This window comes from Muntiacus reevesi, chromosome 12 (genome assembly GCF_963930625.1).
Source record: "Muntiacus reevesi chromosome 12, mMunRee1.1, whole genome shotgun sequence".
In the NCBI taxonomy this organism is placed as follows: domain Eukaryota; kingdom Metazoa; phylum Chordata; class Mammalia; order Artiodactyla; family Cervidae; genus Muntiacus; species Muntiacus reevesi.
Genome location: NC_089260.1, coordinates 5,612,698 through 5,639,647, shown reverse-complemented (window position 1 = coordinate 5,639,647; position 26,950 = coordinate 5,612,698). Strand labels below are relative to the sequence as shown.

At 40.9% G+C, this 26,950-nt stretch overlaps 1 protein-coding gene across 1 annotated transcript in view; it reads left to right on the top strand.

The window, feature by feature from the left end:
- CNGB3 (cyclic nucleotide gated channel subunit beta 3) overlaps nucleotides 1-24,485 on the top strand; it is a 176,939-nt gene extending 152,454 nt beyond the window's left edge. The window contains exons 16-18 of the mRNA XM_065902998.1: nucleotides 19,106-19,252; nucleotides 19,491-19,665; nucleotides 22,228-24,485. Coding sequence (XP_065759070.1) covers nucleotides 19,106-19,252; nucleotides 19,491-19,665; nucleotides 22,228-22,485 — 580 coding nt within the window. The 3' untranslated portion in view covers nucleotides 22,486-24,485. The remainder of the gene's footprint in view (nucleotides 1-19,105; nucleotides 19,253-19,490; nucleotides 19,666-22,227) is intronic.
- The last annotated feature ends 2,465 nt before the right edge of the window (nucleotides 24,486-26,950 follow it).

Below are 26,950 nucleotides of genomic sequence, written 5' to 3'. Positions count from 1 at the left end.
GTGTGCAAATGCACAACCTGTGGATACAAAGGTCTGACCCTACAGACGGCAAACCCAAGCCTTTTGTGGGCTAAGCATTTCATATGTATCTGAATACTCATGTATTCATCCAATACACACTTATTTTGAGTGCCTGGTACAAGCTAGACCGTCAGGAAGTGCTCTGAACTCTGGGAATGTACTGTGTAAACAGTGACCAAGAGTTACAGTCTCGTGGGGGAAAGCTCACAATAAATAAAAAACTAACTAGATAAGGTAAACTCCCATTGTGATAACTGCTATGAAGGTAAAAATTGCTGGAAAGTGACTAGGGACGCCACTTCACATAGAGTGGTCAGGGACACCTCTCTGAACAGATAGTATTCAGCTGAGGCTGGAGAGAGTAAATGCAGCAAATGTCCAGACAGGGCGGAAGAGCCTCCGGATGACGCGACCGCAGGTGTGGAGGGCCAGAGGGAAGGCGGCCGTGTCGGGCTGAACCTCACAGAGGTCCGTATGGCTGGACCTCAGGGAACAGGGGCCCTGCGGGGTGACGGGACACAGAGGTGGGCAAGGACCAGACTGCACAGATCTTTTAGGCCATGCTAAGGAATTTGCATTTTATTTGAAATGCCAGTGGATGCCAGTGGAGGATTTTAGGCAAAAGAATGATACAATTTGAATTATGATGTTAAAAGACCATTCTAACAGCTATGCGGAGAAAATGCAGAAGAGGAACAAGAATGAAATACAGAAGATCAGCTAGAAGTCAGTTGCAGGGGTTCAGGTGAAAGATGATGGAGTCTTGAACGAGGATTTTGGCCCTTAAAGTAGAGTGCAGCGTCACACAGTTATCAACATATCCATTTCACAATTGGGAAAACTGTAATTCCAAGTTATCGATTATCTTGCCCAGGATAATATAGCTAATAAGTGAAAGGGACAATATTCAAACACAAGTTTCTTGGATTACGGTCAAGTGATCTTTCCACCATACCAGGAAGAAAGGTGCTCATTCAACCTTTTATTTCAGAGCTGCTAAGAAGTTATCTTCAAGGTTCCAGAGATATGAATAATTTCAGATGAGTTTATATGAGCCTGACTAAGGTTTCCTTAGAATACTGAAGCATGTTATTTCTCTGTTGATGATGTGGATTCTCTTTTTTAATTTTTCCTCCTTGCTTAAAACAAGGTAGGCACGCCCGTGGAGGTCCTGCTCTGTGGCAGGAGTGAAAACACTTCCCAGAATGTCCAGGTCTTTGTGTTCTTTGCCTATTTTCTATTGCTTCCTTACTGGGAGTCCTTGCAAAAGTGTTTTAATATTTTAGTGACTTAACAATCACTGCAATCTTCAAGGTCACAAAACAAGCAGCAGTCTAATCTAAAACATTGCAGAAATTAATTAGGTGACCTCTCTCAAGGGTCAAGTACTCCCTGAAGGATAAGGCTTTATAAATACAAGTATGTTAATTGCTGATATTATCATCATGGGAGGAAATACTCTAAAAATACAATCCAGGTGCTGCTGAGTTGCGACTGAAAGGAATCTTAGATTCTTGACAGCAACTTCTCAAATAAATCTGTTACGCACTGGGCTTCTAAGGCCAAATTGAAACCAGTAGACCAGACAAGCTCTAAATTTGCTCAATAATCTGGTTAATTCAAGCACCAGGGAGATTTCTGCCTCAATTGTCTTCTTGGCTGTGGTTGAGGACAGATAGGATGCATCTGCTTCTTCCCAGATACCCCCAGGCTTCGCAGGCCCACAGCTGTCATATGCCCCTGGCACTCTAGTTATTTATTCCAGCAATGGAGGCTTGCCTGCCAAATATCTAGATACTGGAAAGATCGAGTAATCGTGTTTACTACTCAAAAATTCTGTGACCTTTGTAAAAACGAGCTAAATCCAACACCATCATGTAACTTTTTAAAGAAGTTTCTTTTTTCTTTGGAAAAAAAAAGAAAGAAAAGAACTGAGGACTTTCAAGGACATTACATACTAATCCAAAAGAGCAAAGCCCTGACTAAAATATAGATTTACAGCCTGTCATGGAGAAAACCCAGACCACATTTCCAATTAACATCTGAAGAGTTCAGACACCCCATTTTTAATAGAGAGACCCAGGGTCTGCTGGGGGATGGCCTTGTAGTAGTTCTAACTCCACTGTTGTTGTTTTTTTTTTTCCCACAAATACATTTATTGCCAAGTCTTATTCACAAATATATTTAACCGCTTCCTATCCTTCTTCTGCATCTGTTAAAAATCTCACTTTTCCTAAAAATGCATCTGAAATTTTTCCCTTGCTAGTGCTCTTGTGATTTCAATAGGAATCCCTTCTGGTTTCATCTTTCTTTGGATAACCTCCCCGTGGAAAATATCTGTTCACCTCTCAAGACTTCAATTCACATGTCACCTCTCTGAAGTCATCTCTGCTGCTACTGTCTAATCGCTCAGTCATGTCCAGCTCTTTGCAACTCCCTGGACTGTGGCCTGCCAGGCTATTCTGTCCATGGGATTCTCCAGGCAAGAATACTGGAGTGGGTAACCATGCCCTCCTCCAGGGGGAGCCACCTCTAACCTCCACCAGGATAACCAGCTGCTTGCTCCCTGTTGTTCCACAGCATTTCATACATAACTTTATTTTACAACAGGAATTACCACTAATTTATAATTAATTTGCTCAAATGGATCTCAATAGACTAAGCAATTAAAATGTAAGAACTAAAACTTTCCATCTTTAAGTCACCAGCAGCTATATGAAAACTATACAATGTGTTGATTTTAGCTGATATTCTGCCATCCAAAATAGTTTGCAGGTGCTGTTCAGAAGTCTCTAATTAATTAAGTAGTTAATTGTGATTTGATTAAAAAAATTATATTCGAGACACCTTACAACATAATGTGAAGAACCTCAAGGAAGGCCACACCTGGCCTGGTGAACAAGAATGGTAAGCAATCACCTCCTCCAAGGGCCTTACAAATAAGAGACAAGGAAACAACAAGATTCCAATATCACGTGATAAAGTGCTCGGACTGCACTCAGTGATGGAGCATACACAGGAGGTTATAGACTACACAGGTCTCACAAGGATCAGTCCTTTAGATTTAGCAGTTGCTTTGGGAAGTGAAGGCAGACCTTTCAGAGCTTCTTAAATGACGTGTGGAGACAATACAGCATGCAGACAATATATTTGCACAAAGGTCAGTCCTGGTAGCCCATACAAAGTGCAAAAAGAAAGTGAAGTCACTTAATCATGCCCGACTCTTTGCGACCCCATGGACTGTAGCCCACCAGGCTCCTCCGTCCATGGGATTTTCCAGGCAAGAATACTGGAGTGGGTTGCCATTTCCTTCTCCAGGGGATCTTCCCAACCCAGGGATCAAATCCAGGTCTCCCACATTTTAGGCAGACGCTTTACCGTCTGAGCCACCAGGAAGTGAAGGGGTATATAAAAGATGATTCACATAACGCTTGCAGTGGGTTGAACATTGGCCCCCACAAAGATACATCCATGCCCTAGTCCCTGGAACCTGTGAGTTGACAGGGGCTCAGGGGCAGGAGGGAGAAGAGTTTGCAGATGTAGTTAAGCTGAGGATCTCAGGGTGTGATCATTCTGGATTTTCTCGGATGGGCCCTAAATCCAATGTCCAGTGTGCTCATATGAGACAGAAGAGAAGACACACAAACACGGGTGGTGAGGGGAAGGCCACGTGAAGATGGAGGCAGAAACTGGAGTGACACGGCCACAGCCAAGGAGCCCCTGGAACCACCAGAAGCTGGAAGAGGCAAGAAAGGATTCTTTCCTAGAGTCCTCGGAGAGAGCACAGCCCTGCCAACATCTTAATTTTGGACTTCTGGCCTCCAGAACTGTCATAAATTTCTGTTGTTGGTAGTCACTGATTTTTCAGGAATTTGTTCTAGCAGACCCAGGAAACTAATGTAAAACTAAGCTCTTTACACTGTTAACTTTTGAAATTTACTAGGAAAAACAAACAAACAAAAGGCTTGCGTGGCATCCCTTCAACTCACCCTACATAGCCGGCCCACCCCAATACCTGTCAGTTTCACCTCCAAAGTGTGTCTCCGATCATTTGTACCTTTTCTTCTCCACTGCCCACACTTCTGTCCACCCCCCCTCCCTCTCAATGGACAGCTGCAGCGGCCGCTCCAAGCCTCCCACTCCAACCACCACACCCTCTGTAATCAGGCCCCGCTCGTAGGCTGGGGGATCTTTCAGAAACAGGGATGGCCGTGTCATTGCCCTCCTGCTTAAAACTACTCAAACCACTCAATGCTTTCAGTGCTTTCTCAGAAATAAGATCGGAGAATAAGGTCACATCTCTTGCCTGACCTCCAAGATCCTGCAGAGTCCAGCTGCTGCCTACCTCTCCACTGCGGGGTGTACCACACTCCCCTTGCCCGCTTTAATCCATACTTCAATTCCATAAATGTCCCAGATGCCAACCAACCGTGGAGGATTGGTTTATTTTTTCCTAATTTTAAACTTTAAAAATGAGGTAATATTGGCTTATGACATTAGATTGACTTATACTGCTGCAAGCTTAGCACCAAAAGTATAGTTTTCATCTGTCTATATAGTTGACCCCTTTAATCCATTTCACTGTCCTCCAAACCCCTTATGGTAACTACTATTCTGTTCTCTGTATCTACGTTTTTGTTTTGGTTTGGTTTATTCATTTATTTTGCTTTGTTTTTGTTTTTTATATTCCACATATGAGTAAAAACATACACAGTATTTGTCTTCCTCTGTCTGACTTATTTCACCCAGTACAATGCCCTCAAGGTCCATTCTTGTCGTCACAAATGGCAAGATTTCATCTTTCTATGGCTGAGTAGAATTCCATTGTATGTATCTACCACATCTTTTATTTTTTAATTTATGTATTTTTAATTGGAGGATCGTTGTTTGCAATACTGTATTGGTTTGTTGGTTTCTGCCATACATCAACATGAATCAGCCATAGGTATACATATGTCCCCTCCCCTCCGGAACCTCCCACCCCATTCCATGTCTCTACGTTGTAACAGAGCGCCAGGTTGAGCTCCCAGCATCTCATAGCGAACTCCCACTGGTTATGCATTTTACATATGTATACCACATCTTCTTCATTCATTCACTGATGGACACTTAGGCTGTTTCCATATCATGGCTATTGTAAGTAGAGGTGAAATGAACAAGCACAGAGGTGCATATATCTTTTCAAATTAGTCTTTGTTTTCTTTGGATGAACATACAGAAGTGGAACAACTGGATCATATGGTGGTTCTAGTCTTAATTTTTTGGACGAATCTCCATGCTGTTTTTCCATAGCAACCATGGGGAGTTTTTATCTCTGCCCAAACGCATTGCCCACTCTGTTAACCTAATCTCAGGTTCTTTCGGGACTTCTCTTATTCTCCACTGTGGGGACCTCCCTCGTCTCCTTGCTATATGCTCTGGTTGGGCTACATTCCTTTTTTTCAGGGCACTTATCCTTGTAATCATGCACTCACTGGTGCATTTATTTCCTCAGCATCTCTCTTCCTTCCTCACTAAATTGTAAGAACCAGGCCTACTCTGTATGGTGTGCCGGTCAGCCTCTGCGTCAGGATGTCCAGGGCGGGGCTGGAGGGTCTGCAGTGCAGCCTGTCCTCCGCTCCTGAGTGTGAGCCCTGCTGTTGCAATCCCCTCATGCACAGGTGCCCTTTACTTTGCAAAAGGGGGCGTTTCTCTGGCCAAGCTTGACCCACAGGACTGCATTTGCCCAGAGAGGCTGTATTTTTCCACTGTGCACCAAGACACAGGCCTTAGCAGACACTGCACTCAATCTGCACTTGATCCCTAGCCCTTAGGGCTGTGCCTGGCCCACATAAACACCTAATAAGTAGCTATTGAACAAATAAGTTAACATCAATATGTTTCTATCCTTGTAAATGTACGAATACACATTCATATTCAGCCATGTGCCCTTTTTGTCAGCTTTTATTATTAAGAATAAGACTGTTTGTCCTTGTAAAGTCATTTTGCTTTTCTTTTATTTCTTTGATGTTTATTCCCCAAAGTGAAATAACTAGGTCGAAAAGTAGAAACATTTCTATAACTTTTGGAATATATGGGCAGATGATTTTCTAAAAAAACTGAACCAATTTATGATACAACATGCAATATAAAGCTATTTTTCCCTAGCATCAGTGATATTACCTCATTACTCTCACCGGTTTTGCATTTTAATAAGTGGTTTTAATTTTCATTTCTCTAAATAGTGCCTAGGAAATAATAGGTCCTTAATAAATATTTTCCAAATGAATTAATTTCCTCTGGGCCTATTTATTTTCATAAACGTGATCATTTACTTTCTGCATTTCTTTTGTTGTACAACATTCTTTTTTTATCACATATAACAAGTTGTTGAGTAGAATTTAGGCAGTGATATGTTTTAGGAACTGACTCATTTGAAAAGACCCTGATGCTGGGAATGATTGAAGGTGGGAGGAGAAGGGGACAACAGAGGATGAGATGGTTGGATGGCATCACCGACTCAATGGACATGAATTTGAGTAAGCTCTGGGAGTTGGCGATGGACAGGGAGGCCTGGAGTGCTGCAGTCCATGGGGTCGCAAAGAGTCAGACACGACTGAGCGACTGAATTGAACTGATGTTTCATATACTCTGAATTTCATTTCAAGTATTTAAGTTCTGACTTCCACCAGTTAAATTCATCAAATCACCCATTCTGCATATTTAGCAGAATATTTAACAAATATTTACACTAAACCATTGTGAAAAGGCCAACTATTTTGCAAAATAATTTTAAACTTCTTTGTTCCCTCCAAACCTTTGCCTGTTTCTCCTAAACACTCACTCAGTTTTCAAAGTGAGAGTACCAAGATAGAGTTCTGGGCTTCCCAGGTGGCACTAGTAGTAAAGAACCCATCTGCCAATGCAGGAGACAAAAGAGACCCAAGTTCAATCCCTGAGTCAGGAATATTCCCTGGAAGAGGACATGGCAGCCCACTCCGGTATTCTTGCCTGGAGGATCCCATGGACAGAGGAGCCTGGAGAGCTATAGTCCACGGGGTCGCATAACCAGACATGACCGAAGCGACTTAGCCCACACAAGCACATAAGGTAGAGTTTTAGTTATTTTGGACTATTTTAATTCCATATTTTTATTCTTCATCAGAATAACTCTGTTATTCCTTCCTCCACCACATTGCCTTTCCTAAAATATAGAAATAATAGATACATTGGAAGTATGAAAGGGGTAAGAGGACTCATTAATATTGTAAGGGAAAAATTTTATTTCCACCTTTTTCTAGCTCAATCCTGTGAACACTACCTATGTTTTTAATGATGTGTTTGTATTTTCACTACATTATTTAAGAGACAGCGTCTTTGATTCTGTAACATCTTTTTCCTTAGAGCAAAGAGCAACCCTAGCCTAAGTTTCACATATCTTGTGAATAACTTTGTTGTCAGTTCAGTTCAGTTCAGCTGCTCAGTCGTGTCTGACTCTTTGTGACCCCATGGACTGCAGCACACCAGGCCTCCCTGCCCATCACCAACTCCCGGAGTTTACTCAAACTCATGTCCATTGAATCGGTAATGCCATCCAACCATCTCATCCTCTGTCATCCCCTTCTCCTCCTGCCTTCAAATTTTCCCAGAATCAGGGTCTTTTCCTATGAGTCAGTTCTTCACATCAGGTGGCCAAAGGATTGGAGTTTCAGCTTCAGCATCAGTCCTTCCAATGAATATTCAGGACTGATTTCCTTTAGGATGGAGTGGTTGGATCTCCTTGCAGTCCAACGAACTCTCAAGAGTCTTCTCCAACACCACAGTTCATAAGCATCAATTCTTCAGTGCTCAGTTTTCTTCAAAGTCCAACTCTCACATCCATACATGACCACTGGAAAAATCATAACCTTGACTAGACCAATCTTTGTTGGCAAAGTCATGTCTCTACTTTATAATGTGCTGTCTAGTTTGGTCATAACTTTCCTTCCAAGGAGCAAGCATCTTTTCATTTCATGGCTGCAGTCACCATCTGCAGTGATTTTGGAGCCCAAAAATATAAAGTCTGTCACTGATTCCATTGTTTCTTCATCTATTTGCCATGAAGTGATGGAATCAGATGCCATGATCTTAGTTTTCTGAATGTTGAGCTTTAAGCCAACTTTTTCACTCTCCTCTTTCACTTTCATCAAGAGGCTTTTTAGTTCTTCTCTTTCTGCCATAAGGATGGTGTCATCTACATATCTGAGGTTATTGATATTTCTCCCAGCAATTTTGATTTCAGCTTGTGCTTCTTCCAGCCCAGCATTTCTCATGATGTACTCTGCATATAAGTTAAATAAGCAGGGTGACAATATACAGCCTTGACGTACTTCTTTCCCTATTTGGAACCACTCTGTTGTTACATGTCCAGTTCTAACTGTTGCTTCCTGACCTGCATACAGATTTCTCAGCAGACAGGTCAGGTGGTCTGGTATGCCCATCTCTTTCAGAATTTTCCACTGTTTGTTGTGATCCACACAGTCAAAGGCTTTCGCATAGTCAATAAAGCAGAAGTAGATGTTTTTATGGAACTCTTTTGGTTTTTTGATGATCCGGTGGATTTGGCCATTTGATCTCTGGTTCCTCTGCCTTTTCTAAAACCAGTTTGAACATCTGGAAGTTCACGGTTCACGTACTTTTGAAGCCTGGCTTGGAGAACACTGATACTTGTTATCAGTACCATTGTTTAAACCTGTATTCAGATGTTCTCAGAACTACTCATAAAGTGACCACCTGGTAACTCTGATTCTATGAAAATCAAGGCTCTTTACCATTGTTTGGAAGAGCAGAGAGGGACTAAAGAATCTAATCCTCAGAATTTGGCAGAGCTTATCCTGGACAGCCTAGCAGGCTTCCTCCCTGATTTTTTCTGACATCCATAGGCAAATCTGTATCATTTGAACAATAACAATGGCTTCATTAGCAACACTAGAGATAGGGCATAAAGAAAACACTTTGCCCTTGAAGCTGACTTGAAGTCAGCTCTGGTCTTGGATTTCAACAGTGGAAAGCATAAGTATCTGTTCTGGAATAAGTCACTTCACTGGACTCGGTACCTCAATTTCCATGTCAATAAGTGTAGGCTGAGAACTTACCTCACCAGTTTGATGTGGTCATTAATGTATGACATCGTTAGCTATTTTCTAGCAGAGTATCATATATCTTCCTGGGTACTTGAGGGGATATAAATAAAGCATGGAGTAAAAAGTGCATGATATTCTTTTTTTCCTTTCTCCTTTCTTAGAATTTTTACCTAGATTCTCATTGATCATCCACTTATAAGGCCAATTCAATTCTGAAATCAAGACCTCTTGGGGGAAAGAGGGCTACATGTTTTGTATCTGTGAAAATCTGAACCCTTTAACTCTGATGAAAATCCATGCCCAGAGATTTTTCTCAAGCATCTAGGTTAACGTGGGTTTGCCTTGCAGTAATTTTATGAATATCAAAGTCATGGCAAAGAGCAAGCAGCCTGGGCAGAGGTGACATGAGAACGTCCTCTGATATTTGCTCACCCACAAAAGTTTCATTAGAAGTTATTTTCAGTGAAGTGGTAAAAATATTCAAGCAACAAAGTATTTTCCAATAACACTGAAAAGATTTAAAGAATAGCTCGAAAAAGCCGATTTAGGTGACCTAATCTCCTACCTTCCAAATATAATCCAGTTGGAAATTTGCTTAATGAGAGTAGATATTTGAAGTTGTGATCTCTCACTCAGCATGGGATATGATTGATATTCTTTCCATAGACAGTATTTAGAGTTGGATTTATTTCTACTATAGGGAATAATTCTATGTGAGAAAATGCTTTTAGTCAAGAAACTTCTTCATTTTAGGAAGCATTCTCATTTTTTACAGTTATCAAGGCATTAATCATTCTGAACTGTGCATCTCTGTTTAAGAAGTATGTCTGGGTTTGCATCCAGCTCATCAACAATGGGCTGTGTGACTCTGGGCAAGATTCCAAACTGAGGTTTCATTTCTTCATGAAATGAAAGTTAAAAGGAGTAATAATAATACATAATTACCTCATAGGATTGAAAAGCATTATATGTATTAATATGCAAAAAGAACTTACAAAAATCCCTGACTCATAGTAAATACCCCCAAAATATTAGCTACTACTACTACCATAAAACTGTCACTATTACTAATATCATGATCAATATTTTCTGGTTGACTAGACAACTAGATCAACTCACTCATGCTTCTCCCACTCCTGAATCGCAAGAAACTTGAGGTCAGATAGTTTTTTTTTAATTGAAATATAGTTGATTTACCATATTGTGTTAGTTTCAGATATACAGCGAAGTGACTCAGTTATACGTATATATGTGCATGCCTATATTCTGTTTTATCCTTTTCCACTATATTTATTATAAGACATTGAATATAATTCCCTGTGCTCTACATAAATAATTTTGTTTATCCCTTTTATACATGGAGTGTGCGTCTGTGGGTCCCATCCTCCTGATTTACCTCCCGCCCCTTCTTCGGTAACTGTAAGTTTGTGTTCTATGTCTGTGAGTTCGTTTCTGTTTTGCAAGTAGGTTTATTTGTATTAATTTTTAGATTCCACATATAAGTAATATAATATTTGCCTTTATCTGACTTACGTCATTTTATATGATAATGTCTATGTCCATCTGTTGCTGCAAATGGCATTATTTCATTCTTTTTTATGACTAATATTTCATTGTATGTGTGTGTGTGTATAACGCGTCTTATTACCATTCATCTGTTAATGGACACTTAGGTTGCTTTCAAGTCTTGGCTATTGTAAATAGTGACGCCATAACACTGGGGTGCATGTATCTTTTTGAGTTAGAGCTTTTGTCTTTTCTGGGTATATGCCCTGGAGTGCGATTACTGAATCATATGGTAGTTTTTTAAGGAAACTCCATACTGTTTTCCACAGTGGCTGCACCAATTTACATTCCCACCAGCAGAGTAGGCGGGTTCCCTCTTGGTTTGAGGGCAGATATTAATCATCTTTATAACCTCAGAACTTAGCGCTGTATCTAGGTCATTATGGAGTAAGCTATTTCTACACACTCCTAATTTATCTCTAATTTCTTTTTTTCCTTTCCTTTTCAGTTCACACAATGGATTTCTTATATGCTTCTGCATGATTGGCCTCCAAAGTGTAATGGTCCGTACAATCTTAAACTCTTAGAAAAAGCTACTAATCAAGAGAACAGTTGAGAAAGGCACTGTTTAGGAGGATTATTTTTCTCTAGATAGTCTGGGTATCACTGAAAACAGAGAGAGAGATGAGTATCTGATATGCACTGTATTGACTGCGCTTCCTGCCCACAGAATTGCTCTGATGGAGCTGGAGTTTGGAATGACACATGGCGTTTACTGAGCACCACATCACAAACAGTGCTGGCAAACTTAGTTTTGCATCTGTAATAAGAATATGAACATGTTGTCCACCAGTTTACATAGTGGCCTCTCTACTAAAGCCCTGAGGAGGTGTTTCTGTCTTAAAACTGAGAATTGATCGCTTCTTATGACATAAGAGACTTAAAGCCAAATTGGAAGCCCTCTGGCAGCAGAGTTTGCAATCTTGTGAAAACCCCGTTTTGTGTTTCCATTCCTGTTTTCATTTTGCTCTTCCTTTCAACTTAGGCTCTTTTGTATTCTACTTATCCTTGTGAAGGCCTTCTGCGTAAACCAGCTCTGCTGAAGAGGGCTGTGAGGGTGTGTTCCGGTCATATTATAGTTGGTGTGTGCTCTGCACGCTTTATGATGCCGTATGTGGCAGCCCTGGAAAAGAACTGGGAATGAATGACTGACAAGGACCATCTGAATATTTCAGCTCTTTCCGATGTAGGCACACACCATGCACCTGTGTATACACAGCCACATGTATAGGCATAGCTGTTTATTGAATATGTGCATATTACATATTATATGTTTATGATGTATGTATAGTAATGCATTATAAGTGCACATTATACATATACATATATATAATAGATATATAGTAAATATATATGCATAATATATATACATATATAATACATATATGTAAATATGTTATATGCTTACATATATAACCTCCATATTGCTATTTATTTCTGACATTTATCAAGTTTTGCACATACAGGTCATCTCACACTAAATATATTAATACCTTTTCCCTCTGACATTCCCATCACTAATTTCATTCACTTACTCACCTTTCTCATGCTAGTAATATGATGGTTAATTTTGTATGTCAACTTGATGAAGTTAAAGGATGCTCAGATAGTTGATAAAACATTATTTCTGGGTGTGTTTGCGAGGGTGTTTCGGGAAGAAATTAGCATTTGAATCAGAGGTGGAGTGAGGAAGATCACCCTCAGCAATGGAGGAGGAATCACCCGATTCACTGAGGGCCTGAATAGAACAAAAAGGCGAAGAAAGGGTAAATTCACCCTCTCAGCTTGAGTTAGCGCATCTGCCTTCTGCCCTCAGGCATCAGAACTCCTGGTTCTGGACGTTCAGACCCAGACTCGGACTTCCACCAGAGGCTTCTCTTTCTGCTCTCTCAGGCCTTTGGACCCAGACTGAATTGCATCACCAGCTTGCCGGTCTCCAGCGTGTATGTGGCAGATGGTGGGACTTCTCAGCCTCTATAACCACGTGAACCAATGCCCATAATAAATCTCCTTTTATATATACATCTGCGTGTGTGTGTGTGTGTGTGTGTGTGTGTGTGTGTGTGCACTCTAAGATTTCTTCTGTTTCTCTGGAAAACCTTGAATAATAAAATGTACTATACTTATTGCTACTTGTTACAGTTACATATCCCAAATTAGGGTATAAAACTTCTCAGCTGGGAGTTTTACCTAATTGCTGCTGCTGCTGCTAAGTCGCTTCAGTCGTGTCCGACCCTGTGCGACCCCATAGACACAAGCCCCCCAGGCTCCCCCATCCCTGGGATTCTCCAGGCAAGAACACTGGAGTGTGCCTAATTACACCTTCATAAGTGAATGTCAGGAGTCTATAAACACCCATTTCTCCCTAAAGATAATGATACTTATAGTAGGGGCTAAAAGATGGTCTTGCTTCCCAAAAGAGAGAGTAAGTATCTTGCTCAGAAATATACTTAATAAATAGCAAAGTTCAAACTATAGTTCAATTTTTAAAATTTTAATTAAATATTATAAATAAAGAAATGGTAGAGTTATCTGGTTCCAAAATCTGTACTCTTTGCACAAAACCATATCCTGCTTAATATTTTTCCTTTAGGCCTGCTGAATACATAATAGGCGCTCAATAAATGCTTATGTGATTGGAGTAAACATCTGAAAGGTCTTTAAGTTCTTGTTTAAGGTCCCAGCAAACAGAGGCAGACCTGGAGTTAGAATCCATCCCATGGTTTTCCGAGCTGTTGCTCTATTCAGTATTTTTGACCTGGGGACACTTACCATTAACCTCAGCTGTTCTCCCTCCAGCACGTGCTCTTTCCGAAACTCTGTGGGCTTGGAAATATTTAGAGATCTTCTTACTAAGCTATTTAATGAGTGAAACTTTCCATTGGTGGAATGCTGGAGAAGCATTTTGTGGACAGAAGGGGAAAAAAAGATGCTATTTTAAACATTGCAGAGAACTTGGGCAAAATCCATCTGGCAGACAGACTATTTCTTCCGTTCAAAAACTCATCAAGCGCTCCAAATGTGTAACCTGTAGGCAAGTTTAATTAAAGCTTGAGAAATCTCAAAATAACTTGACATTTAAATATGTTATTTTCTGTTCTGCTGTCAGAGTCTGACACACACAGAGACAATCTCAGGTCCAAATTAAGCCCCTCAAGGCCATCTAGCCCTGCCTAGCCACTGGATTACTCTATTCCAAGGAGATAGGACTGTGAATGAAATAGGTTCGTCCAATCATTGTCCTTCAAATGTTAGCATCCATTTCATAGATAGATAGGTAGGAAGACAGATGACAAATAGATGAATGAAAGAGTAAAATTTCTTTCTCTTCCTCAAATAAAAAAAGAAAGAAAGAAAAGAAATTGAAGGCAGAGCTTATCTTGGGGAGAATCTCAGGAAAGGACTAAAAAGTAAATAGGGTTTTTTTGGCCACAGAGGAATAAACCTTTGAGCTTTTAATGTGAAATCTTGAGCAAAATAAGTTGGCATTAACATGGTCAACATGTGTGGATTCCAAGGAAATAGTTTCCATCTTGAAGGAGTAAATCCATTCTTAAGTGGCCTGAATGGTCTTGGACTCAAATTTAACATGAAATTCAGGTAGGAGTCTCTGATGCCTTATGGTGGCCTAACAGTAAAGTTTTCTTCCATTTTTTTTTTTTTTTTGCCTTCTCTGGTTTTAATTGAGTATTTTATATAATTCTGTTTTTCTCTTAGCATATCTATTATGATTCACTGCAAAACATTTCAGTGTTTGCAATATACATTTTAAACTAAGTTTACCTTCACATTTACACTACACCACTATCACACATTAGTGAGTGAAGTTGCTCAGTCGTGCCCGACTCTTTGCGACCCCATGGACTGTAGCCTACCAGGCTCCTCCCTCCGTGGGATTCTCCAGGCAAGAATACTGGAGTGGGTTGCCATTTCCTCCTCCAGGAGATCTTCCCAACCCAGGGATCGAACCCAGGTCTCCCGCATTGCAGGCAGACGCTTTACCATCTGAGCCAGCAGGAAGCACACATTACTACATGGCAAATCCCTTCATGGCAAATAGATGGGGAAACAGTGTCAGACTTTATTTTCCTTGGGCTCCAAAATCACTGCAGATGGTGACTGCACCCATGAAATCAAAGGACGCTTGCTCCTTGGAAGAAAAGCTATGACCAACCCAGACAGCATATTAAAAAGCAGAGACATTTCTTTGCCAACAAAATTCTGTATAGTCAAAGGTATGGTTTTTCCAGTGGTCCTGTATGGATGTGAGAGTTGGACCATAAAGAAGGTTGAGTGCCGAAGAATTGATGCTTTTGAACTGTGATGTTGCAGAAGACTCTTGAGAGTACGTTGGACTGCAAGGAGATGCAACCAGTCCATCCCAAAGGAGATCAGTCCTGGGTGTTCATTGGAAGGACTGATGCTGAAGCTGAAACTCCAATACTTTGGCCACCTGATGCAAAGAACTGACTCATTTGAAAAGACCCTTATGCTGGGAAAGAGTGAAGGCAGGAGGAGAAGGGCATGATGACAGAGGATGAGATGGTTGGATGGCATCACCAACTCAATGGAGATGAGTTTGGGTAAACTCCGGGAGCTGGTGATGGACAGGGAGGCCTGGAGTGCTGTGGTCCATGGGGCCACAAAGAGTCGGACACAACTGAGAGACTAAACTGACTGACTTAACAGGGAGTCCAAGAGTCTTATAACAGCCTTCCACACCAACCCTGAAGACATTAATTTCAGTCTGTCAGTCAGTTCACTTATCCCTATGCTCAGTCACCCAATACACTGCTACTTTATTTAAAGTTATACTTTAGATCAATTATAAATAAGAAAAATAAAACTTTTATATATCTCTACTTATTCCTTCTCCCATGTCTTTCATTCTTTTTATAGACCTAAGTTTTTAATCTGTATCATTTTACTTCTTCCCAAAGAAATTCTTCAACATTTTTTAAAAGTAGTTCTGCTAATGTCAAAGTCCCTCAGCTTTTGGTTTTCTGAGAAAATGTTTGTCTCTCCTTCACTTTTGAAGAATCATTTTACTATGCATAGAATTCTAGGTTGATGATTTTGTTTCTCTCAAGCACAATATTTCACTCCACTCTCTTCTTACCTGTATGGTTTCTGATGAAAAGTTCACCATGATTTTTATTATCATTCCTTTATAAGTAATGTTTTCCCCTCTTAGGTGTTTTCAAGATTGTCTTTGGTTTACTGCAGTTCGAATATGATATGCTTAGGAATGGGGGTGGGAATTTACTCTGCTTGGTATTCTCTGAGCTTCCTGGAACTGTGGTCTGTTGTCTGTCATTAACTTGGGAAAGTTCTTGCCACAATTACTTCAGGTGCTTCTTTTAGTATTAGAGATTGGTAGGTGCTTCTGTGTGTGTGTGTGCATTATACTTTTTGAGAATGTCTCACAGTTCTTGGTGTTCTGTTTTTATTTTCATTTCTTTTTCTCTCTTTGTATTTAAGTTCAGGAACTTTATACACATCTCATGTAATCTTTTCTTGGCCATACTCTGTCTATTGATGAGCCCATCAAAGTCACTATTAATTTTTGCTACAGTATTTCTGATTTCTAACATTTCCTTTTGAACCTGTCTTAGGACTTTTATCTCTCGGTTTACATTACCCATCTGTTCTTGAATGATGCCTACTTTTTCCAATAGATCCTTTAACATATTAATCATGGTTATTTTAAGTTCTGTGTCTGTTAATGCCAACATCTGTTTTACATCCCAGTCTGGTTCTGATGCTTTCTTTGGCTCTTCCGGCTGTATTTCACTTGCTTGTTAGTATGCTTTGTAATTTTTGTTAAAAGTTGTACATGATGTAATGGGAACTGAGGCAAAAGGTTTTAGAATGAGATGTTATATTACTCTCGTTAGGAGCTGAGCTGTGTTTACCGCTTGCTGTAGCTGTGGGTTCTAGAGCTTCTAAATGTCTCTAGTGCCCGTGTTTCCATATCCTCTATGGCCTCTGGCCTCCCTTAAACACTCCTCCTCAGAGCAAGTCTGCATTTTGCAGCTATATCCACTCTTTTTATACAGAAGCCCCTTTGACATGATGCTAAGGATGGGGGAGAGCTCCGACGTTAGGAATAAATCTCAGTCTTTTAGGGCATTTATGCAATCCTCACAGGTCCTTCTTATCCTATTACATAAGACAGGAAGGCTAGACGTGCCTAGACTGAGAGAAATGCCCTTCCTGAAGGTGGATAAGACTGTGTAATCTTTTTCCCTGGATGTAGGCCTTTGTGACGGAGAAAAAATACACCCTGGGAGTTTTGTTTTGTTTTGTTTTTTAACAATGATTAATTATCCCCTTTTACTGCCAGAGCAACAAACAGATCTTTCTTGGCTCTCAACCATGAGAATTTGCTGGAGTTTCTCAACGCCAAACTCCTGAAAGTGTCAGTTCCACCTAATTGTGGCCCTCTGAGGTTCTCATTCTCTTGATAGTTTACTCTCAACCTAGAGCAATTTGTCAAAATTACCGTTTAAGTGTTCCCTATCAGTTACAGCTCCAAGGACTTCTGCCCAGACAAGCAGGTCTGGCCACGACTTTCTGAAATCATCTGATTCTCCAGATTGGGGCGGGAGCTGACCTTGCAACCTCGGTTCTCTGACAGGTCTGAGAAAGTCATTGGTTTTCAGTTTGTTCAACTTTTTCAAGTGGTAAAGACAGGAATGACAACTTCCGCTCTCTACTTGCCACAGCTGAAACCCTGTGTTAGTTTCCTAATGATTAACGGCCAGTCAGAATGTTCCATTTTCTGCAACAGCAGCTGGAGAAATACATATGGTCTGATATCAATCTTCAGGCCCAAGATCCAGGCAGCTTCTCACATCTCATTGCCCCCAAAGGCAGGGCTGTGAAAGCATGAGCATTCCTATTGCCAGACCGCCTGCTCAGTCTTTCCCACCCCTGGAGACTGTTTTCATTAATGTGAGACTTCTTTCTCCATTTCTAAATGGCTGACTCCAAGAGATTGAATCTCAGTGAGTGTTACCATCTCATTGCAGAGCCTGTAGTGTGTTTTTTTTTAACATTTGAAATGTGTTTTTTATTGTCTTGTTTTCAAAGACCAACCCTGATTTTGTAGATTACTGCTGAATGATAGAAGTTATATTCATTTGTTTCATTTACTCCGTTGTTCATTTATTTGATAACAATCTATTGGCTACTTCCAAAAGGCAAAATGCCCCCACCTATACCCTGAGAGGTATAAAACCCACAGTTCTCGAACATTCCAAGTGGGAAGTGGTATGTGAATGACCATTGCTGTTGTTTCGCTAAGCCACATTCAACTCTTTACAACCCCATGGACTGTAGCCTACCAAGATTCCTCTGTCCATGGACTTTTCCAGACAAGAATACTAGAAAGGATTGCCATTTCCTTCTCCAGGGCATCTTCCCAACCCAGGTATTGAACCCGGGTCTCCTGCTTGGCAGGCAGATTCTTTCTACTGAGCCACCTGGGAAGCCCTAATGACTACATGAGGGCAATTTATGATACTGAGAAATAATTTGATCTGGAAACTACTTATAGGAAGAGACTAAATTCACCAGTGTTACCAAGGTATCATTAAGATTTGCTGTCAGAGCTTTATTACTCAGAGTACAGGCGAAAAACAGAATGTACACTTAAGGAAATTAACTAAGAGGACTTTAATAAAGGGATTATAGACAGAAGTCAGTCAAAGAAAATTAAAAGACAAATCTGAGAGTACCCAACAAGAGGTGCTGACACATCTCAAAGCTACTACAAGGGAGTTGTTTTCACAGCCAAGTCTAAAGGGGACAAGGGCAGGGGGTGTTACCAGGGCCCAGAGAGAAATCTGTGGGAGTTGTTCTTCTAGGAGATGGCCACGTGTCAGGGGCTGTGGGTTTTTGGTAGAGACTGCAGCCATTGCTAACCGAAGTCCTGGCAAGGCAAGAATGGTGGGGAAAAATACTCCAAGACCACCCTCTACCCGCTTTCTGACTTCCCAGTCATATTTCCCATTGGCTCAACCCAAATCAAAGGCAGAGAGCAAACCTGCAGAGCTCCGCTTCCTGGAGGGCAAAGAGGTCAGGAGGGGTGAAAGGTGAGTCTGGAAGATCAAACGGATGATTCCTACCAGAGAGAGGCGGCACTCCCGGGATCTGGGGGAGAACCTCCCGGGATCTGACGGCTACAAGGCCTGGATTTGAGGCAGGAGTCAGATGCCAAACATGGTCAAAGCTGCTGCCAATTCCATTGCCACCACATCCTGAGTCTCTGCACAGAATCACCTGGATGCTCACCTCCAGGGAATGACCCCGAAGCAGTATAAATGGCTCTAACCCGTGGTATTTATTTGTTAAAAGATTTTGGTGGAGGGAGATAGAAAAGGGTGGCAACCACTTGCTTTCCTCTCTTACAGCCTGCTAGCGGCAAGAGGGGGAAACCGCAGAACTGCCAACGTGGTGGCCCACGGCTTTGCCAACCTTCTAACTCTGGACAAAAAGACCCTCCAAGAAATCCTCGTGCATTATCCAGATTCTGAAAAGCTGCTCATGAAGAAGGCCAGGTACCACCCTTGAAACCTCGTTAGAGAAAAAACTAAAAACCCATTAGAGAGGGGTTGGCTTCACTTGACACTGTGCTGATGGCAACCAACTTTCTCCAGGAGAACCAACCATCAAACTATTGTTTATGCGGTGATAAATTGAAAACGTCACAGATTAGGAGAAAAGATAGCATTTCTGGGAAGTTCTTCCAGAATCCTCACAACACTATCTAAAATGGCCTTTCTCTCCTGCCCACAGAGTGCTTTTAAAGAACAAAGCTCCAGGCGCAGGGGCAACCCCCCCAAACAAAGGGCTGGCCTTTCTCTTCCCGCCGAAGCAAGAAACACCCAAGATGTTTAAAGCGCTTCTGGGAAGCTCTGGAAAAGCAGGTCTTGCAAGACTACTCACATTGAAGAGAGAACAAACCGCTCAGGTAACAGGGCAGAGGGAAAGGAGGGCTGTAACAGAGACCCCAGATGAAATACACTCAGACAAGCTCCTCCTTTAATCCCGTTTCAGACACTGGCATCATCTGGACTCATTTAATGCACAGAATTGCTACATTATGTACAGCACTTATTATTATTTACTGTGTGCCCATGTGTCAGCACAGTTAATCCCCCTGGGTTTATTATGAGAGTTTTAGTGTTTTGTGAATGTATATGCATATGTACGTATATATATATATATATATATATATGAGAAAAGATGGAAGAGTTAGTCGCTCAGCAGTGTCTGACTCTTTGTGACCCCACGGACTATAGCCCGCCAGGCTCCTCTGTCCAAGGAATTCTCCAGGTAAGAATACTGGAGCGGGTAGCCCTTTTAATCTGGACTGATTTTTGTGGGATTCTATATTCCTCAGACGGTAAAGAATCTGCCTGCAATTCAGGAGACCCAGGTTCGATCCCTGGGTCAGGAAGATCCCCTGGAGAAAGGAACAGCAATCCACTCCAGTATTCTTGCTGGAGAATATCTGGCCTGGACAGAGGCGTCTGGCGGGCCACAGTCCGTGGGGTCACGAGAAGTCAGACGTGACCGAGCACCTGAGGACAGCGCAGCGCATGCACACATGCGGCTTCCCCGGGGCTCCTCTCGTGCTTTCTGGCTTTGTGAAACTGCTTACTCACTAAAATGTGTCTGCAACCTCACAACCAGTATTTAGGGGGTTTGGGGGCCATTCACAGGCATACATGTGCAGAGTAGCAAAAAATTTTAAGTTGCTGGAGGCACGTGTTTCCAGCTGAATTTGAACAAGGAGATACTCTGCCTTCTTGTTTCAGCTCTCACACTGTGAATGGATGAACTTTTCATGGTCTACTTATTGCCGTGTTTTTTGTATGTGTGTGCATTTCCCCCCTCCCACTATTAGAAATGGCCCTCGAACATAGTGCCAAAGTACTGCGTTCAGAGGGCAAAAATGCTGTGATGTGCGTTACAGAGAAACACGTGTATTAGATAAGCTGCATCCAGGGGTGAATCAGAGTGCTATTGGCTGTGAGTTCAAAGTAATGAATAAACCATACATATTAAATAAGGTGTTTCTAAACAGAAATGCATGTAAAACAAGGTTATGTATTGAGCAGTTGACAAAAATGTTAAAACCAGAGGATTATAGGACTCTAAACCTGCATTACCCCAAAGAGCAGGGTTTGCTAGTTCAGTGTTCACGGCAGCTTTATAGAACAAAACTACCATGAATAATGAGGATCAACTGTATATATATAAACATATATATACCTATAAATATATAAGACATTTTATCAGCCATTAAACTTTTTCACCAGTATTCATTCAATTACTATCACACAGTCAGAAGTAACCTCACAGAGGGCATCACAGCCTTCATGTAATAGCTGAATAAACTAAGATCTAGATCAATTATTTAGATAAGATCACCATCAACGACAGAGCAAAAGTTATTACTCAGAAATTCAGGCTTCAGCACCTACACCAAGCTGTCTCCTAATTCCGAGAAATGTCCTGAAACTGAAATGTTTTAGTTTTTCTTTTTTTTTTTCATACTTCTTTGATTCTCATGATAAGTTTATGAGGTCAGATCCTGAAAAACAGAGCAGAGATTCAGGTTTCCTGAATTTAGTTATTATGTTGTCCCTAAAACAGTAAGAGGTGAGTATCTGTGACTTTTTCTGAAAATCGGTAAAGCAAATATTATAAAGTCAATCACACTCAAAAGATTCAAACTTGCCTCTTCCTTTTCCACACACACACAACACTCTGATGAAGATCACTGTACAGCAAATACCTCATTTAATCGGCAGGCAAGTAATAATTAGTGTAAAAGACGTACAGGGTGAACAACTCTGTAAGTCAGCGTGTTAAGTAAGGCTCTCAACTCTGTATATGCACCTTCATACCCTGTACAAGCCTCTTTCAAACTAATCTCAAGCATCACCAGCAAACAGCATGGTATGTTTCTTAATGTGAAATTTCTACAGATGACACTAAATGCCAAAGGTTCTGAAACTATATCAGATACCCATGGGGCAAATGGAGAAGACTGTACTAGAAAGGAGACATGAATTTCTCCCTGAGATGCTCCCACAAGCTTATGCAGGAGGGAAACCATAGTTCTAAAGTATTTTTAGAGCATTTTTTGGTATTGGGCTAATACTTTTTTATTAAAATTTAAAATTTCATCTTCGTAAAATAAATAAGTAAATATTTGAAAAGCAAAGCATCTTGAGCACTAAATCTAATAATTCAGAGACCACGAGTGCCAATGGGAGCAAATTCCTTGGCAGGAACAGACATGTAGCGCACACTAACCCTGAATTCAAAGGTGACAGCTCAACCCCATTCTCCAGCACGTTAGAAAACTTAAAGGCTAGTCAAAGGCAGACAGGATTCCCATATGACGTCAGACCGTCTCTCTTGATGGTGATCCTTAGATATTGCACATTAATCAAAAGACTCCAACACCCTCAGTTATGATATCAGTACCAATCGACTCTTTTCAATAACTTTCTTCTAGAGAAAACATGAAAACCAGGAAGAAGAGGATAAAGGAAAAGAATCTGAAGATAAAGGAAAAGAACCAGCAGAGAAAGCACTTGAAACATCCAGATGTCAAACGAGGTCCATCACCACGGAGGAAGCGCCCCGGGCGATTGGAAAGGCAGATTTATCCAGAGGAACTACCCGTCAATCACTCATCATCAGCATGGCTCCTTCTGCCGAGGGCGGGGAAGAGGTTCTGACGATCGAAGTCAAAGAAAAGGCTAAGCAATAAATACGTGATGATCTTCAGATATACTTTAGCTAGTTCCCCGAGAGATTATCGCCAGGACGGGAGTTTAAACTAATGACAGGAAAAGACCTTGCCGGCACCCTTGAGAAACCATAGGCCAATCTCTAGCTTAGTTTCCAGGGCTTATCTGAGAGTGTGATCTTCTGAAGTAGCAGTAAGAAGATTATTAAGGAAAAAATCCCTATTCTCCGTCGTTATCAGCTTTGTGCAATTGGTATTCTCCTAATGGTACCTAGAAGGTTATTTTTCTTCTGTTCTTTCTTAATGATGTTTCTTCCCTCCGTCTTTGATTAGGCTGGTCTTGGCTCTGAAATGATTCACTAGGTTTTTCTCTTAATTGTCTGTGTGTGTGTGTTAAAGTCTTGCACTGCACTGTTAGTCCTGGTTAAATGTTCTATGTGTATGACTCTTACCTCTTACTTGGGGAGTATGAGATTTTAATAAAATGTCAGAAATCAAGCAATTTTTATCCAAGCCAGGGTGATAAGTCAGTCAAGTATCAGATCAGCCCAGCAGGTAGGATTAAAGGAACCATCATTATGAACTCAAAGGATATAAAACCCTCCTTGCAGAGGAGTCCTCTGAAGAACACAGCTGGTCAGCAATACCAACAACAGTGAAAGCGAAAGTGTGAGTTGTGGAGGACTCTTTTCAACCCCATGGACTATACCCCCCCAGGTTCCTCTCTCTGTGGGATTCTCCAGGCAAGAATACTGAAGTGGGTTGCCATTCCCTTCTCCAGGGTCTCTTCCTGACCCTGGAATCGAACCTGGGTCTCCTGCACTGCAGGCAGATTCTTTACTGTCTGAGCAACCAGGGAAGCCCAAACCCAAAAGCAAAATCCCATTGCAGCAACGTGTTGGAAAAACTGTACCCTTCACTAAAGAAACAAACATTAACATTTTCCTCCAAATCAACTTAAAAGTCTCATCTGGCTCAACATACTCAAACAGGAGAAATCAGACTGTCCCCATCTTCCAGGAGACTAAAGTGACATTTCTCAGAAACTTGCAGGCATCTGCTTCAGAAGGTGCCAAATTTGAGCTTCTTGCTTTCAGCTTTAGTAAAAACTGACAAGGTTAGGAAGGCAGACTGTACACACGTCAGACTGACATATCCCTGCAATTTCCGGAAACTACATGTACAGCTGTTTACAAAATCTCCGAGTTAATTAAGTGCACTTTAGGAAGTTGTCCTCATGAATCAGCTAGCATTAGCATAATTACCAAAGTCTCATGCTGTGAGGAGGCTAAAAAAGCCAGGCTGCTGTCGGAAGTAATAATACATATAGAATTCCATTCTAATACATGCCATTAGTGTATAACATTAAGTTCTGTATAATAAGGCTATTTCCAAGTCTCAAAAGATGGTCACTGTAACAGCACTTTGCTGAGAGTGTTTTAACAAACTATATTAGCCAAAAATCCTACAACACAGACACATTCAGCAAACCATGTATAAATTAATCACTAGAATAAAATGTATCATTTGGTACTCACCATTTTTAAATGCAAAAATGTTAAGAGTATCACAGAGACATGACAAATTTTACAAAAGGTCGGGTGGTATTTTTCCAGAGTTAAGCAAATAGACAGAAATTGGTAAATACTGCTTACCTGATAAATGGGAGTTTGTTGTGGAGAGTGATTACAAGAGCCAGAGAGAAAAGGTAAAAATAGGACCTCTAAAAAGTCTGATAATAGGGACAAAAATAAATGAGAAAAGTCCTGAGCTTGTGACTAATAAGTTCTCCCCTTATATTCTATTAAGAAAGTAAAATTAACCTCCATTATGCTCTTCCCCTGTCATCTATTTTCTCTCCCAAGCTATCCTTTTTTAGATAATATCTTCATTCTACCAGGCTCTCAGACTCAAATCTAAGAGTAATTAGCAGTTCTTCCGTTGCTTATACAGTGCACCAAATCCTGTCTCTTTCTTAAATCTTACTAATTTCCCTTTCATTTTCAACTTCAATGCTAACAATTCAGTTCATATTTTCTGTTCAATTCAAATAAATAATCACTTTTTACCCACTATCTGCTTTAATCACTTTTTTTTCTCAGTCCTTCTGCCATGGCTAATATTAGGCCTTTCTCAAATACAACTATCTTAAACCATTTGGCCTGTGTAATAAAAGCACCACATACGGGGTAGCTTATGAACAACACAGTGTATTTCTCACACGTCTGGAGGCTGGGAAGTACAGGATCGAAGCCCAACATGGTTCTGAGCAGGCTCCTTCTCACTGTGCCTTCACAGGGTTGAATGGGCAAGGGATCTCTCCAGAGTCTCTTTTATGGAGGCACTAATGCTCTTCATAGGATTTGTGGAAGTGACAAATAGTTTCAACAGATTAAATCTGAAGAATTATGGATGGAATTTCATAATTTTGTACAGGAGACAGTGATCAAAACCATCCCCACAAAAAAGAAATGCAAAAAGGCAAAATGGTTGTCCGAAAAAGGCTTACAAATAGCAGAAAAGAGAAGTGAAAGGCAAAGATGAAAAGAAAAGATATATCCATCTGAATGCAGAGTTCCAAAGAATAGCAAGGAGAGATAAGAAAGCCTTCCTTGGTGATCAATGCAAAGAAATAGAGGAAAACAAGAGAATGGGAAAGACTAGAGATCTCTTTAAGAAAATTAGAGATACCAAGGGATCATTTCATGCAAAGATGGGCACAATAAAGGACAGAAATGGTATGGACCTAACAGAAGCAGAAGATATTAAGAACAGGTGGCAAAAATACACAGAACTATACAAAGAAGATCTTCATGACCTGGATAACCATGATGGTGTGATCATTCACTTAGAGTCAGACATCCTGGAAATGTGAGGTCAAGTGGGCCTTATGAAGTATGACTATGAACAAAGCTAGTTGAGGTGATGGAATTCCAGCTGAGCTATTTCAAATCCTAAAAATTGATGCTGTTAATGTGCTGCACTCAATATGCCAGCAAATTTGGAAAACTCAGCAGTGGCCACAGGACTGAAAAAGGTCAGTTTTCATTCCAGTCCCAAAGAAGCACAATGCCAAAGAATGTTCAGACTACCATACAGTTGCACTCATTTCACATGCTAGCAAGGTCATGCTCAAAATCCTCCAAGCTAGGCTTCAACAGTTCATGAATCGAGAACTTCCAGATGTTCAAACAGGATTTAGAAAAGGCAGAGGAACTGGAGATAACATTGCCAACATCTGCTGGATCATAGAAAAAGCAAGAGAATTCCAGGAAAACATCTACTTGTGCTTCATTGATTACACAAAAGTTTGACTGTGTGGATGACCACAAACTGTGGGAACCTCTTAAAGAGATGGGAATATCAGAACAATATTCCTGTCTCCTGAGAAACCTGTATGCAGGTCAAGAAGCAACAGTTAGAACTGGACATGGAACAACAAGCTGGGTAAAAATTGGGAAAGGAGTACGTCAAGGCTGTATATTGTCACCCTCCTTATTTAACTTATATGCAGAGTATATCATGCAAAATGCCGGGCTAGATAAATCAAAAGCTGCAATCAAGATTGCTGGGAGAAATATCAATAACCTCAGATATGCAGATGACACCACCCTTATAGCAGAAAGTGAAGAGGAACTAAAGAGCCCCTTGATGAAAGTAAAAGAGGAGAGTGAAAAAGTTGGCTTAAAACTCAACATTCAAAAAACTAACATCAGGGCATCCAGTCCCATCACTTCTTGGCAAATAGACAGGGAAATAATGGAAACAATGACAGACTTTCTTTTTTTGCCTCTAAAATCACTGCAGATGGTGATTGCAGCCCTGAAATTAAAAGATGTTTGCTTCGTGGAAGAAAAGCTATGACAAATCTAAGCAGATATTACTGTGCCAACAAAGGTCAGTAGAGTCAACAAAGGTCAGTAGAGTCATAAGGCTGAGCACCAAAGAATTGAAGATTTTGAACTATGGTGTTGGATAAGACTATTGAGAGTCCCATGGACTACAAGGAAATCAAACCAGTCCATCCTAAAGGAAATCAACCCTGAATACTCATTGGAAGGAATGGTGCTGAAGCTGAAGCTCCAATACTTTGGCCACCTGATGCAAAGAACTAACTCATTGGAAAAGACCCTGATGCTGGGAAAGATAGAAGGCAGGAGGAGAAGGGGACAACAGAGGATGAGGTGGTTGGATGGCATCACTGACTCAATGGACATGAGTTTGAGCTAGCTCCAGGAGATGGTGAAGGACACAGAAGCCTGGCGTGCTGCAGTCCATGGGGTTGCAAAGAGTCAGACACAACTGAGTGACTAAACAAGAACAATAAAGGTTGTTCATGAGAGCTGACTATCTCCCAAAGCACTTCCCAAAGACCCCACCTCCTAACCCTATCATACTGGGATTAGGATTTCAATACATAAATTTGCTGTGACTGGGAAGAGGCAAAGGTGAGGGTCACTAACATGGCAACTACTTTTGACCATGT